The following is a 14,822-nucleotide window of genomic DNA, read 5'->3' as shown; positions in this document are numbered from 1 at the left end:
CGCAACAGTGACGCCGATGTCGGTTAAGCGCGAAGCACGGCGGTGGTGTACATGACGACGACGACGACGACGACGATGGTGATGATGATGATGATGATGACGATGACGATTATGACGATAATAACAATAATAAGCATAATACATTGCCCGCGACGTTATAACTGCAACGCGTCACTAACAATTTATTAGAACTCGACGCCACCGCCGCCATAATCGCGACAGCAAGTACTGCGACGGCTGTTGCGCGTTAAACGCCGTGTTATGATATTATTAGATAAAATATTATATTGCGTTGCATTATCTACCTATCGAACAAACGGGCGTGGAAATTCTAATGATTGGAATATATACGTATGTACACACAACCCCTACGCGGAAAATCGCGGCATAAATCGTAAGCAAAACATAATGCCACAGCAACGTTGTGTCCCATACACTCGTACACCGTATAGCCAATATATATGTATGTATAGGATACGTCGCATATATAATAATAATATTATTGTGATGGCGTACCTGCGCGGATAAACATTAAATCCGCAAATTTACAACTTAAACGTTAAAACTTTGAACTAATAAAAACTGAGGGCGTTATCACGATAAATAATAATATTATAACAATATACGGAGGGGATTTTATAGGTGTGTAGTCGAACCTCCACCTCGTCCTCCGACCGACAGCGCTCGTCGCGCACGACGTTCATATTGTTTATTATTGTTATTATTGTTGTTATTATACTATAACGAGTATGCACAACAATAATTGTCTATTTCATTGTGTCTCGCAGGGTGGAAATAAATTAAATTAGAGACTAAAGTTACAATCCAAGACGGTCGCATCACACATAGACGCGAGTAAATTATAATATTGCAAACGATGTACGTATATTGCGACAGGTGTACTATTATATACAGAGTGTTCCGATATAGTTACAGGTTAAGCGGTACTAAATATGTTATACATCTGCTTTAAATATTGGCGTATTTTTTTTTTTTTTTTCGTAAGATGGGATTGTCACATGGTGATACACGTTTTTGAGAGATTTTTATTTTGTAATTTTGTTACAGCTGGTACTATTAGGAGATAAAAAGTGAAAAGTGATTTATTATTCAATTCATTAGGCATGATAATACACAGGTAGACTTCAAAATACTTTGTTTATTTCTGTCCAACTTTTGGACTGATTTTACTAATTTTCTTCGTGCAAACAAAATATAGGTACAATTTTTTATGCCTTTTTATATTCAGATCTATAATAACAGTTTATCCTTAACGGATTTTTGTTATTATTCAAATAATTTTAGAAATATTCCACTGTTACTAATATGAAGATAATTCTTCACCTATATTTACTTACTCTATAGCCAAGAACTCATCCACTTTCTATGCATTTATTTGTAGTGTTTTAGTGCGATTTTAATATTATTTAGAATAATTTTACCAGAACTCCAGGTTTTCAAAAAAAAAAAAAAAATTTAGTTTTTATATCAATATACAATTCGATAAAAATAGAGTATACTGGAACCAAAATCCTAAGTTTAGCGCATTGGTGCAATTTTTAAATTACACTAAATACTTTAAAGTTAAAGTGTCAAAGTTAAAAGAAATATGTTGTACGATGGAAATAACTTTGGCGATAGCAAATTGGAATCTTGCCAAAATGAACAGATCACAGTAATACCTACCTTACGTAAGTAAATCTTGATTCAAATTTCAAATCGAAAGTCATCTCTTAAAACAATTCATTGTTAGCTCTAAACTGTTGGAATAACTGTCTATAATAATATAATATATACGAGTATAACTACGACGTAGGAATAGAGGATGGAGGCACACATTTATTATAATTTAATATTTTAGATTATTATTATATTTTTGTTAAAGTACACCAGATATACAGAAGCTAAAGGTAAATAATAATAAGATCGGATATATGTAATAATATAATAATATGTATAATTGAAACGAATAACTATAGTGCTCCGAGGCGTAATATAAAACAACGACTAATTGTCCTACAGACTACTACATAGAGAGAATATGCTAGTTATACAAAAATGCCTATTCAGCGTCTGCCGAACTACAGTGTGAATAATTTTACTTATAATCTACATACTATAGGGTGTGTTGTTTACATTCAACAATTTTATATACGTTTTTAATTTGATTATTTAATAATATAGGTAATTAAATAAATTTCAAAAAATGTCAGTAAAAATAATACAATCTATATGCATTTATTGATTTTGAATCCTTGATATCTTTCATAAATATAGTAATTATTATACGTGTATAAAAATAAAAGAAATGTAAAATGATGGTAGTTTGTTTATTTATTTATTTATTATAAGTGTAATACTTTAATGTTTATTATATAATAAATTACACATTCTTTAAATAATAAATTTACGAAAAGCGCAAGTGATAGATTTGATACTTATATAATATTTAAAAATACATTAAAATAAATGCAATGTGATGGGTTTTCTTGTAATAATTGGCCACAAATCCGTTTGAAAAAGGTATTTTATTTAATTGGTTCCCGTTTAAAGTTGTAATGTATTCCACTTCTGCAAGTGCTGGTTTCCGCTTTTCGCAGTACGTCACATACGCACATTTCTCTTCCCATTTTTACAGGCTTAGGAGTTAGGACTCTCAACTTAGAAGTAGATAATAATAATAATAATAATTAAAAATTCAACTAATAATTAATAAACTTAATTTAAAATTTAAGATTTTTAATTTTCTTTATATATTTTATTCCGTGTTGGCATCCAATTAATGTAGTCCGTCATAAAGTTTTTCAAGTTAGATTTCATATCGAAAAAATTGTTTAAAATTTAAAATGTCAATGTATTTTTTTATCATTATTATTTTGGTAATAGATCTGAACGGTAACGGTAACCAATTCGGCCAGTGAGAAGGAGCTCGGGAGTCAATTCTATACTAGGCACTAACTATAAATATATTCGAATAATAGTTTCTAGGATACAGGCAGGCAATTCAAATATTACCATCCGCATTAGTCATCGATCGATAACAAAATTAAACAGCAAAGACCTTTATGGGGCGTTGTACGCATATTATTAATGTTATGGTCGTGCAACAATGAAAACAATATCATGTGTCGAGTTTCGACGTTTGTGCACTACTGCATTGAGCGCCCAACGACGGCTGCAGCACTTGACGGTTCGATGTCGTCATCAGTTTATTTTGCCGCGTCTATTTCACGATTTCGGTGCCGTATACCCAGTTATTAAGCCATAAGTCATAGGAAAAATATAATTTTTTATCCAATATTATCACTAAATACACGTGCGATCGATAAACAAGGTAATTCTCAAAGGGCGGTGAACATTATTCTTAATGATTTGAAAAATGTTTTTGTCGTTTAATAATGCAATTATTAAAATTTTGATTTTTGAAATTTTTAAATAGACGTATTTAGACTGAGTTAAGCACCATATTACTAAATACATATTTTGATTTTTTCATACCATTCAAGGATTATACTGAGGCTATATAAATGTAATTTATTCAAATTAAAACCATGTTTTTGTTTACTGTAAATAATAGCAGGTAGAAAGATTTTTTTTTAAATTTTAAAGTTATTAAATTTAATCCATGATAAATGCTCTTAAATAAAATATAAAATAGATAAATCACTTGGACTGGTATAATATATCATAATCAAAAAATAAAAATAAGATTTACTGATAATATTATGAAATGTTAATAAATCTATACCTTTTATAATTAATAATAAGTATACAATAATTATCAGTTAACCATTTCCCTAAATCCCAATATCTTCTAAGTTCATTATCTTGGACTATAATTTATTCTTATTAATTGAAGTTGAATAGTTAAAAAAAAATACTAAATTTATATTTATAATTTACCATGGATGGTTAACATTTAAAAAAGAAATTTATATCATCGGAGGACATTTCTTAAATAGAATGATAAATTCAAGCATTTTAAGAAAATAAAAAACTTAAGCATACCAGCATACCTTTAAAATTATAAAAATCAAAATTTGAATAATTTGAATATTATAGAAAAAATCGCATGCTTATAATGAATCACTCTGTTGATAGATAATCGACGATAAAATGTGCGAGTCACGGTGTTAGGACACGTTTTGTCGTATGTTTAAGTTGTAGGTATATAGTACATACCACGTGTTTCGGCTCGTACTCCTCACTATGGGAGTCATCCCGTTTTTAAAAAGGTTGTTTTTATTGCTGATATTTACGATATTGAATATAACATTCTGAAATCATACACCAACATTTAATTAATTAATTTCCAACGAAATGTAGTCATATGCCCTACTGGAAAAATTGTTTTCTTTATTAATCTGCATAAAATGTTCCTTTACCCCCTCCAAATAACTTAGTATAATATTTGTTATTTGATTATAATGAATATACACAGTGGTGGACTGGGAGAAAAAATAGCCCGGGAAAATCATAATTTTAGCAGCCTTCAGTACACACCGGTCCTTTATAAATATATAATTATTATATACTTTTGTAAACATAATTTAGCATTTAAATTTTTAAATATTTAAATTAATTGGTATAAAACAAAATAAAATAAATAACTATTTGAGATTCTATTTTTAAACTTGTTACAATAAGTTGTCACAAGCACGGACTGGCCGAACTCAAGCCATTAAAACGCATTTAAAAAAAATAACATTAATAAATATATTTTTTATACGAGCAGCGGCACACCGTGAAATTTACGCGTATCCCGGTCCGCCACTGAATATACATAATATTTATAATTATAGGTATATAAACATGATATATTAGTCGACAAATTAAAATATTGTAGTTTGATTCAAATGGCCAATTTTTCAAATTCTTTATTTCCAACACCTCATAGTTTTGTGATAAATTGACATATTTATTTACATTTTGTTTACTGTTAGTAAATTGAGAACAACCAAAATTGAAAAATGATCTCGCTACATTGCACTCGATCTTAGCCGATATTTTATCTCGTCGAATAAGAAAATATTTCCGTGACTCGTCATCCAGTACAACATAATATATTATATTATTACATATTCTATGAATGGGCATTACGATTATATTATTATGTGTTACGCACTTGATCTTGTCTTGTGTTTTCCACGACAAAATTGAACCACAGTCTATGCCGTGGGTTGCAGGTGTCCGGCCGTATGAACAGATCATATTCGTATTCACATACCAAATCGATCCTCCCCAAATTTCCTACGACAAACGTACATATTATAGTAGTAAAAATAAATGCAATATAAAGACGGATTAGCTGAATGCTACGGCTGGCCGTCCCGCAAAGTGTTTTTTATTTTTCGATCCGGTAAAGTCTAAGTTCGCAATAGTCTGCGGGCGCGGAACGCTGTACCGGTAATAATAATTTGAAAAATAATCCACCATTTTTATGGTTAATGTCGTATATTTAAGAGGACACCACACACGCGTTGATAATATGTTTTCGCCGTTTCAAAAACGTACAACATACCAAATGTAACTTTTAATAATGTATAACGAATCATCACGGCATATAATTACCAAACTAAAAAAGTAATTAAGAATATTATTTCACGTATTTATTTTCACGTGGGTTTTTTCACGGTTATTTAATTTTTAAGCGAGTTATGAACATTATTTGAATTTTAATACACTATTTATAACTTATTACTTGCATAGAAATTAAAATATTCTGTTGAACACGCAAATTTGTATGTAGTACGACGACGGTAAGACGGAAACAATACACGCAGATGTAACATCCTCTGTCCCTTTGAACTTTATTATACTCGGCAACATGTCGCAATGTTTGTATAATCAGTGACTATATACACAGTTTTACGGCATGTAACGCAACGAAAATGATAAATACTATAGTTACTGTACCAAAATTAATTTCAATGTAACTATTGTTATACTTGTATTGTAATATTTAGTAAGTTATTTGTAAATTTGTAACGAGATACTTTTTTTAATTAAAGTTTAACGGTACCTAACGCTTTATATATATTTTATTTTTCTAAGGTATACATTTTGTATTGTATTGTGTGTGTTCTTATAATTTGATATGTTCGAAAACAACGAGTCGGTACTTAGGTTATTATATTTTATTGTTTAAATATTATGTTAAAGAGCAACAGTTGCGTTTCTGGTGAAATAATGAACATTTTACATAATACACATGTTACTACTACTCACATACTACTCGTCTTATCTAAACATTTTTTAAAATTTTATGAAAAAATATGTGGTTTTTCTACTGGTTTGCTGTTCATTTCAAAAAGCAAATAACGCACATTATATTTCCTAACTACCTACCTACTTTAATAAATATAAAAAAAACCTAAGATTTATTCATTATAAAGCTCTATAGTAGTGTATTTATTTTATATGGGCCGCCCGTAGGTTTTTAGAGTAATATGAAAATTAATAATTGTAAGTGGCTTATAATGAATATAAATTTAAATTATTAATCAACTATTCATTTTAAGTGTATTTTAACATTTTATTTTTTAATAAATGGGCTTTGCCTCTCATATTCCTTGACTTGTTGGACCTATATGTATGCTTTTGTTAAAACAGTTAGTTATAACAGTGTCATCCGTTAATGTCGAGAGCATTGCGATTATAACAAAGCGTCAAAGCCTCAAAAGAAAATGTGTATATATATGTAACATGTAATATCATATATGTGATTAGAGATAATAGTTAGTGAAATGTGAATAGAAATATGAAAATAACTAATAATGTTATTATCGTTTCTTGATAAAATTATTAGACATTAATTTTAAAACATTTTACTATTTTATTGATCTTTTGGTAATAACGTGTGATATGACTAGGAATAATTGGCGTTATAGTTATTGTGCGTATTATATAATCCCTTTGTATTTACTTTGCGGCTTGCCAGTGACATTTAATTTAAACAGAAGTATTAAACTCACTAAAATTGTACTCGAATATTATACGTATATTATGTAAAATGTTAGGTACGAGTGTCTTATCTGTACCGAAACAATTATACCTAAATTGCCTATAAAATAAAAAAAAATCTACGAAATAAATTTACATGTTTTTATAGAAAGATAATTTCATTATTATTACGATATATATTATAGTTTATAGTATATTACAGTATTACACTTTACACTAATTAATATTTTTCGAAAAAACGGGTAATTAATGAAACGCAGTCTTTATATTTTGTTTGTCCTCGCTTATTTTTTTTCACTCTTTAGTGATTTTTAAGTGTATGAACTATGGTAGTTTTAAATAATTTACTGAAAATATACTTCATCCAACGTAATTTTTGCAGGTATTTACAAATAAAAATATATAAGATTTAAATTTAAATTTATATAACATCATTGATTATTATTATTTTTTTGACATTGTTACGCTAACGATTTATTATTGAATTATTTGTTTTCAATTTATTCCGAATTTTTAGGTGTAATATAAATAATTTTATGAAATTAATTTTGGTATAATAAATTACATATTATCACGATCATTAATAAGTATTATATTTAATAGTCATTTAAAATAACCATCTACAAAATTATTACAAATAGATAAGACACAATGAACTACCCAATAAGAACAAATAAAAGTTGAAATATGAAACACTATATTTATAATACCTGCAATAATAACTACCTATTTCGAGTACAATTCGGTAAACTTGAGAGTAAAAAACACATTAAAAAAAAAACAAATAATAATACTCAAATAGTTTTACTTAAATACTATACAACACTGCCATTATAATACCTCATAATAAGTTGGTTGTTAGTAAAATGATTAACAATTTTTTATCTTTAAATGACAATAACTCACAGTTATTTTAATTTCATAATCTAAAGCAAAATATTTTTATGGGTTTGTAGTTGACATATTAATATAAATAAAAACCTATTTGTTCTAATTTATACACAAAAGTTGTCGTTAACGTGTAATGGAATATAGAATGCCGTCCAGTAGCATAGCCGTCGTAGGGCAAATTGGGCCAGTGTCTGGGCTACAGGGTTCTAGGGATTCCTGGGGCTCTTGGACAATTCTGAAATGATTAATTGAAAATATTGATGTATCTATGAATAAAAATATTCCAAATCATACGTGTTAAATTCAGTCAGTTTAAATAGTGAATGCATTGTGTACACAGGACATAATCAATCAATTGATTACGCGTTTAATTGGAATGAGTACAGTCAACGAAATATTTGATTTTTTAACTCCAAAAATACTACTTATAATGAACGAAAAAACTTTATTACGAAAATTTTAAAGTAAATATTCAAAAGTAATAGGTCCAGGTTTTTCACTTCAGTTTCTCAATGTTTATCATTTGATTTTACCTGAATTAACTGAAGTGTGTACTGTTCAGCAGTTTCACAAAGATATTATTCTAATCAAATTTGGAGCGCTTGAATATGATATAATACATTGCAATTGCCAATTTTACTCTTTCACACCATCACACTCAAAATTATAAAAATTACTTAAGAAAATTGTACTGGCCACTGGCCAAGATCAACTTTAACATTTGTCTTTAGTTGAAATTGAAAACGATGCGGCTTCAAAATTGGATTTGAGCGAAGTGATAGGCAAATAGAGGTTTGCTAATATTAAATCGCAAAATACTTTAAACTAAATATATATTTTTAAATTATGACAAACTTTCACGATGGTTAATAAAAATTTTAATCTGATATAGTCGATGTCTTATTATGCAAAATAAATAATTAATCTGATATTAATAATTCGTTTATTAATAAACCGGATTTCCTTTATATTTTGTATATTTATTAATTATTAAAATGTATTGTTCCATTGTTAGTATTCACATTTGAAAAACAACGTGTTCCGTGTATATTTTTATAAAAATAATATTTGTTCACGAACTAGACGCATTATTTTTTAATTATTTTTCACAGTCATCGTTCGCGCGCGCGCGCACACACACACACACACACACACTCATAATATTTTCGTTTCATATAAAAACGAGTGGTGTCCGGGGCAAGCTTAGTTGTTATTTAAAGCTACCGCGATCGCGGCCCATCCAATATTTAGTAAAAGGGCCTAGTTTATTTACTGTCCCGGGGCCTTTTCTCGTATAACCACGCCATTGGTGCCGCCGTCTATATAGAGATCAAATTTTGATTGTGGTTTTCGTCGAAAAACAAAAAAAATAATATATAAAACGCGTCATCAGGTATATTTTTTGATATTACGAGATAAAATAGATATAAGAGACATTATTATGAAACAATCTGCACCCCGTGCATTGTGGTGTACATACACAGTCCTCATTCTACTAAGTTTATAGCTCGTTGTACACTTGGCTTGAATATAATTAGACTTTAGACCATTTATCGATTGTTTATTCACGAGTATACATATAATATTATTCATATTTCCCCTAACAGATATTCGCGGCGGTATTGTGCAACGCGCCGTTCGTTAAACTTCAAATTACTGTATTACCGGTATCGGTATACGAATAGTTGTATATTATATGCGATACCGTATAATTAATGTCACGTTGTTTATAGGTTAAATATTTATATTTACATTATTTACGATTAGTTCACACGATTACATTACATGCACAACGGGTACAGGGTGCACGGTGCACATTATACAGTTAGTCGCTGAATAATATTATTGTGAGCGGCACATTGCTGACGGGGTTCATATTTAACAACATTGGTTTCGTATAGTATCTACAAATATAACTCTGATTTTGATTATTTTACGAAATTTTGGATTTTGAACGGAGCGATAAATGTATATTGATTTCAAAACGATGTATGTTTTCATATTTTTTTTTTTTTTTTTGTCTTTGTTTTTGAAGACACCTCATCTTTTTAGTAAGCTCCGATCATCAATATCTATATTGATTAAAATAGCTATGACTCCTTGAGGTAAACATTTTGAACAGAACGATGGATATATTAGTTGTATGAATTGTATTTAGAAACATATAATTTTGACCTCCTTTGGCTCCTTTGTATGTTATTTATAGACATTTAAAATTTTCTTATTTTTTTTTTCGATTTATGGTGATAAAATGTTTGTTTATTTTCAATAAGCTTAAAAATGTAATATAAAGTTCATTATAAATTGATTTACATCAGTTACAAAATAGCAATACATAGCAACATATTTGTTTTAAATCGTTGAACTGTCAAGTTATATTTTCGAAGAAATCGAGAATTTTAGGAATTTATTTTGTAATAAAACATGCATACAATCTATAAAATGTTAATACGTATTGTTTGAAAATTAAATACGAGATTTTTTATAAGTTGTTTAAAAAATATATATAAAAATAAGTTACTTATATAAAGCCAGTAAGTCACATTCCATTTTAAGAGCGTTTGAAGAACAAATTTTGATGTGATATTGGATTTATATATAAAAAAATACGGATTTTAATTAAATGTTGTATTTTTTTAGTTATTTTGATGTAATTTCAAAATACTGAACAAGAAAACTTGAATATTCCTTTGTTACTTAAATTTTTATTTTCTATACACATCGCTATTATATATCAAGACTATATTTTTACACTTTTTATTGACATTGTTCAAATTTATTTAAGTTTTTTTTTCATATGTTTTGATAAAATTTCTTTTGTTTGATAAAAAAACTTAAAAATTGAATTTAATGGCTCTCATAAGTTTTTCTTATAGCAATTTAAAAACATAAAAATCCAAATGCTGTTTATAGACATTTCAAGTTAACATTTTTGTTGTGTCATTTATTTAAACGAAAAACGCAATCACGCTTTATTACAAAATATAGGATTTTCGCATAATTTTATCTATAAAGCTCAGAATAATTATTTAAATATGTGTCATCAATTATCATTGCTTCTAAATTTAAAGAAGTTCTCGTCAAGTGGTCACCCAACTCCACGTGTTGTGCTTCTTATTAGATGTTATTTATCTAAGTTAATGAGCAGGACGATTAGGTATAATAACAATGTTATTTACCTACAACCATTATTGTACAATTTCGGTTGGTAATATATTTAGAGGAGCCGCAGCTTTGCGTGACCGAGTCGGGTTTGCCGGGGTTTTATCCAGAGTTGGGCGTGGACTTATCATGGCTAGGTAAACAAACATTTCAGAATTATTTGTGTGTTCTTCTAAATTATTGTTTTTAAAGTTATTTAGCTTAAATGCAATAATATTATTAATTATTATATTATTTACCTGTTTCAAACGAAGCATCGAAACACAAATGTCCTTTTTTGGCTTTGCCACTATGACCAACCGGCCGCATGATTACTCTTGTAACATTTCCTAGTCCGGCTTCACCTTCGTCACTGTCTGTTATAATTAACACGAGTAAAACACAATTTAAATATAAACATATAGCATTTGTACATAGTTATATAAGCACATAGGTACCTATGTACAAGTGTGTTAAATAATCTACAACAATGATAACGAGTTCTCTTAATACGGTGTAACATGCAATTACCAATATAAACTGTATAATGTATATATTATAAAATCTAATTGGGCCGACAGCTATTAATATTTTAATCTTTATGCAAATATATTATATTTTGTTACATTTTATCAATGATTTTTTTTCCATCATTAATAAGTTTATAAATTTAATATTTAATTTTGTTCAAAACATAAATGGCAGTGTACAGATTCAATTTGTTTATGATAATTAAATGTGATATATTTAGTACTTGAAATAAATTTGAATAAAATATTAAAGATTTTGAATGGTAGAAAAAAAATTAGAGAATTATTAAAAATTTGTACACGATATATCTGTAGAATAAACTATAGGTGGTCACGTTTTAGTATCTGAACGAATTTACTATGTACTATTGTTTCTATAATGATGTGTCGTTATTTTTTTTTTTATTTTTAATAGGTATAATTACTATGCTGATAAAATATTCATTATCGAAGGTGATATCTGTAGGTCGCAAGTTGGATCTTGTTAGTTATTTGGGAGTTTTCCTATGTAGGTTCAAAACATAGAAATTGTAGGTTACTTAGCAAAAAAATAATGAACAGTACCATTTCGAAATATTCTACTACTACGTCTTGTATTATCAATTTTTCTACACAATTATATGTTTTGAAAGTATTTACACTATAATTTTAAGCTATTTATTTACATTTGAGATTTTCGAATTTTAAACTTTAAGCGGAGTGATGAATGTATTGGTTTTGGAACGTGTGGTTTTTTTTTTGAAGTAATTTATTATAGTAGATAATGTATAATGCGTATTTCGCAAGTTGTTTTTCCACGAATTTAAAAATTAAAAATACCTATGTGCGATTTCTAGTTACAGACATTTAATGGCTACATTTTTACGATAATGGATATTTGAACAAAAAGTAATGGTTTTAGCTATTTCGTTGTACTTCAACAAAAAATAAATTACTTTTAAAAACATGAAACATTTTGACTTAAGTTTTAATTATTATATTCAAACATAATTAAAGTTTAAAAATATTTATATAATTTTTAGCTAATTATGTATGTAGTATGTACCCACCAACTTATTTTTCGTTCTACGGTGATATGTCAGTTCAGTATAGACTTATAAAAGTTAGTTTAATCAATGACATTAATAGTAAGTTTGTAAATAAATTACTTATGGAAATTTATACATTTATTAAATATATTCATAGAGATAGGCTTAGATATCGCGTGTCGCTTTCTCCGTTTTTGGAATTCGTATACAATGATTTGTTTTTGAAGTCAAATTTAAAACGTTAATTTTATTGTCCAATTCAATAATGAGGTACACTTGAAACTTACTTTGTAGTGAAGTGACTTATTCGGTTTTGTTAATAATAAATTCTAAAGAAATTATGTGTTTTTACTTTTTTGAAATCAATTTTTGGGGTTAATGGAGTTCTCGGATATATTTGAGAAATTATTAAATTCTATATCGGAAACTGATGGCCTAGCACTAGCTAATTGATATACTGTGATGATATTTTTTGTGTATTCTACTGTAATTTATCAATGCTAAAATAACTACTGAATACCGTTGATTGTACGCCAAACGTATAGTCAATTAGTGTTTAAGAAATCTCTGATGCATATATATATATACATACGCTGTAGCTTAAGCTGATATCCACTCGGATCATTTATGGAAATCAAAGGTTAGTTTTTAATTTACATTTATAATAATGTAATGTCATCGTTCTGAGTGAAGTTGCGAGTGGCACTGGGTTAATGTGTCCTATCCGACTAACTTTTTTTCACTGTGATTTAGAAATATAATATGAGTGTACTTGTGGATAGGAAAATAATTATATTAAAAATCAAACAATTGACCCTACTCAATGGCGACGACGACTCGAGAGGTAACACTCGTAACCTACTATGTGGTAGAAGTGTGTTCACGTACTTTTATTTTTTTATATATAATTGTATTTAGAGTAGGTACCTACCACTATAATGCGGTACGGTGGTGATTATGATGATGATGATAATATTTGGGAAAAACGGTGTGAATAATACGCGTTTGCCGGTGCAGTGCATAATTCTATATAGTGCAGTTTAGTAGATATCGTTACCAGACTCGTAATCCGCCATTTGGGTTGTTTGCAGATTATACGACACCGACGCGTTACCACGTAGTCCGGACGCGTGCAAACGACTAAAACGAACGTCGTGTTCGAGTAGAAATTATTTACGAAAAGGATCGGGAAAAAATAATAAATGTAAGTATACGACGCTAACTACTCGTCGTACCTAGCGCGTGTTTGTTGTCATGTTACCCGTTGCCTGACGAATATTCACCTGCTCCGAGAATACGACATTTACGCGCGTCCTGTGTAGTAGTATCTATGCCATACCGCTGTTTACATAATATTTCTTTACTACAATATATTATTCGAGTAAATAGCTTATTGGCTATATATCTATACGAGGTATGTATAGTAATCGGTTTGTAGAGTAAAATGACAGAAAAATAAGTATACAATAGGAGGGTTGTACAGGGTGATTTGCAACCCCTTTTTTCATTTAATAATAAGTTTATAACAATTCTGATTGTCCCATATTATTCCATATTTTCATATCCTTGAGACTTGTTGTACTATACTCGAGGAGTGCCTCGTGGCGATAGAAACATTTGTTTCAAACGAGAACCCTCTTTTTTATTCTAAATTATTCAGTGGCCTATTATTCTTAGTATATACTAAGTGAAATAACTCAAAAACTACTCAAATTATGATAGTCAAATTTTTAAGAAGAACTATTCGCTAAATAATTTACGGTACAGAGGAGTTGCAATTTGAAAAACCGAATTGTATATCTTCACGAGACACTCATTAAGTAGTACAAACTAATCTCAAGAATTTAAAAATATTGTCTCTAAGAGTATTTATAAATTCAAAAACCAGATTTTGAACAAATTCAATATTGATGAAAAAATAGTAGTAAGTAGGTATACTTAGTGATTAATTCTGTATATTAAACAAACGACACGCGCCCGATCTAACGTACTTATACGTTTTTATCTCATTTTTTTTTTAATACCTACATCTTGTCATGCACATTATATTATATCGTCGAGAATTCATTCTTTCTCTCGCCAAATTCTATAACTACAGATCTATGCCAAAAAAATATCAGTCTGGCTGTTTAATATGTATTAACAGATTAAATTATTCGTTTCGTTTATGTCAATCATCGATTGATGATAATATCAATGGTTTATGGTAATACTGTAAAAGATTTAATTTAAAATTGTCAGTACGTATATTTTAAGTATACATTTTTGA

At 28.7% G+C, this 14,822-nt stretch overlaps 1 protein-coding gene across 1 annotated transcript in view; it reads right to left on the bottom strand.

Annotated features, from left to right (window-relative positions):
• Window positions 1–13,629, bottom strand: part of LOC113558533 (cytosolic carboxypeptidase 6-like) — a 51,218-nt gene extending 37,589 nt beyond the window's left edge. The window contains exons 1-4 of the mRNA XM_026964019.1: window positions 13,611–13,629; window positions 11,256–11,372; window positions 5,126–5,250; window positions 4,183–4,277 (exon numbers count right to left, since the gene is read on the bottom strand). Of these exons, the coding sequence (XP_026819820.1) occupies window positions 4,183–4,277; window positions 5,126–5,250; window positions 11,256–11,372; window positions 13,611–13,629 (356 nt within the window). The remainder of the gene's footprint in view (window positions 1–4,182; window positions 4,278–5,125; window positions 5,251–11,255; window positions 11,373–13,610) is intronic.
• Between the last annotated feature and the right edge of the window lie 1,193 nt (window positions 13,630–14,822).

The sequence above is a fragment of the Rhopalosiphum maidis genome, chromosome 3, assembly GCF_003676215.2.
Source record: "Rhopalosiphum maidis isolate BTI-1 chromosome 3, ASM367621v3, whole genome shotgun sequence".
NCBI lineage: Eukaryota > Metazoa > Arthropoda > Insecta > Hemiptera > Aphididae > Rhopalosiphum > Rhopalosiphum maidis.
This window is presented reverse-complemented; position numbering and strand designations above follow the sequence as displayed.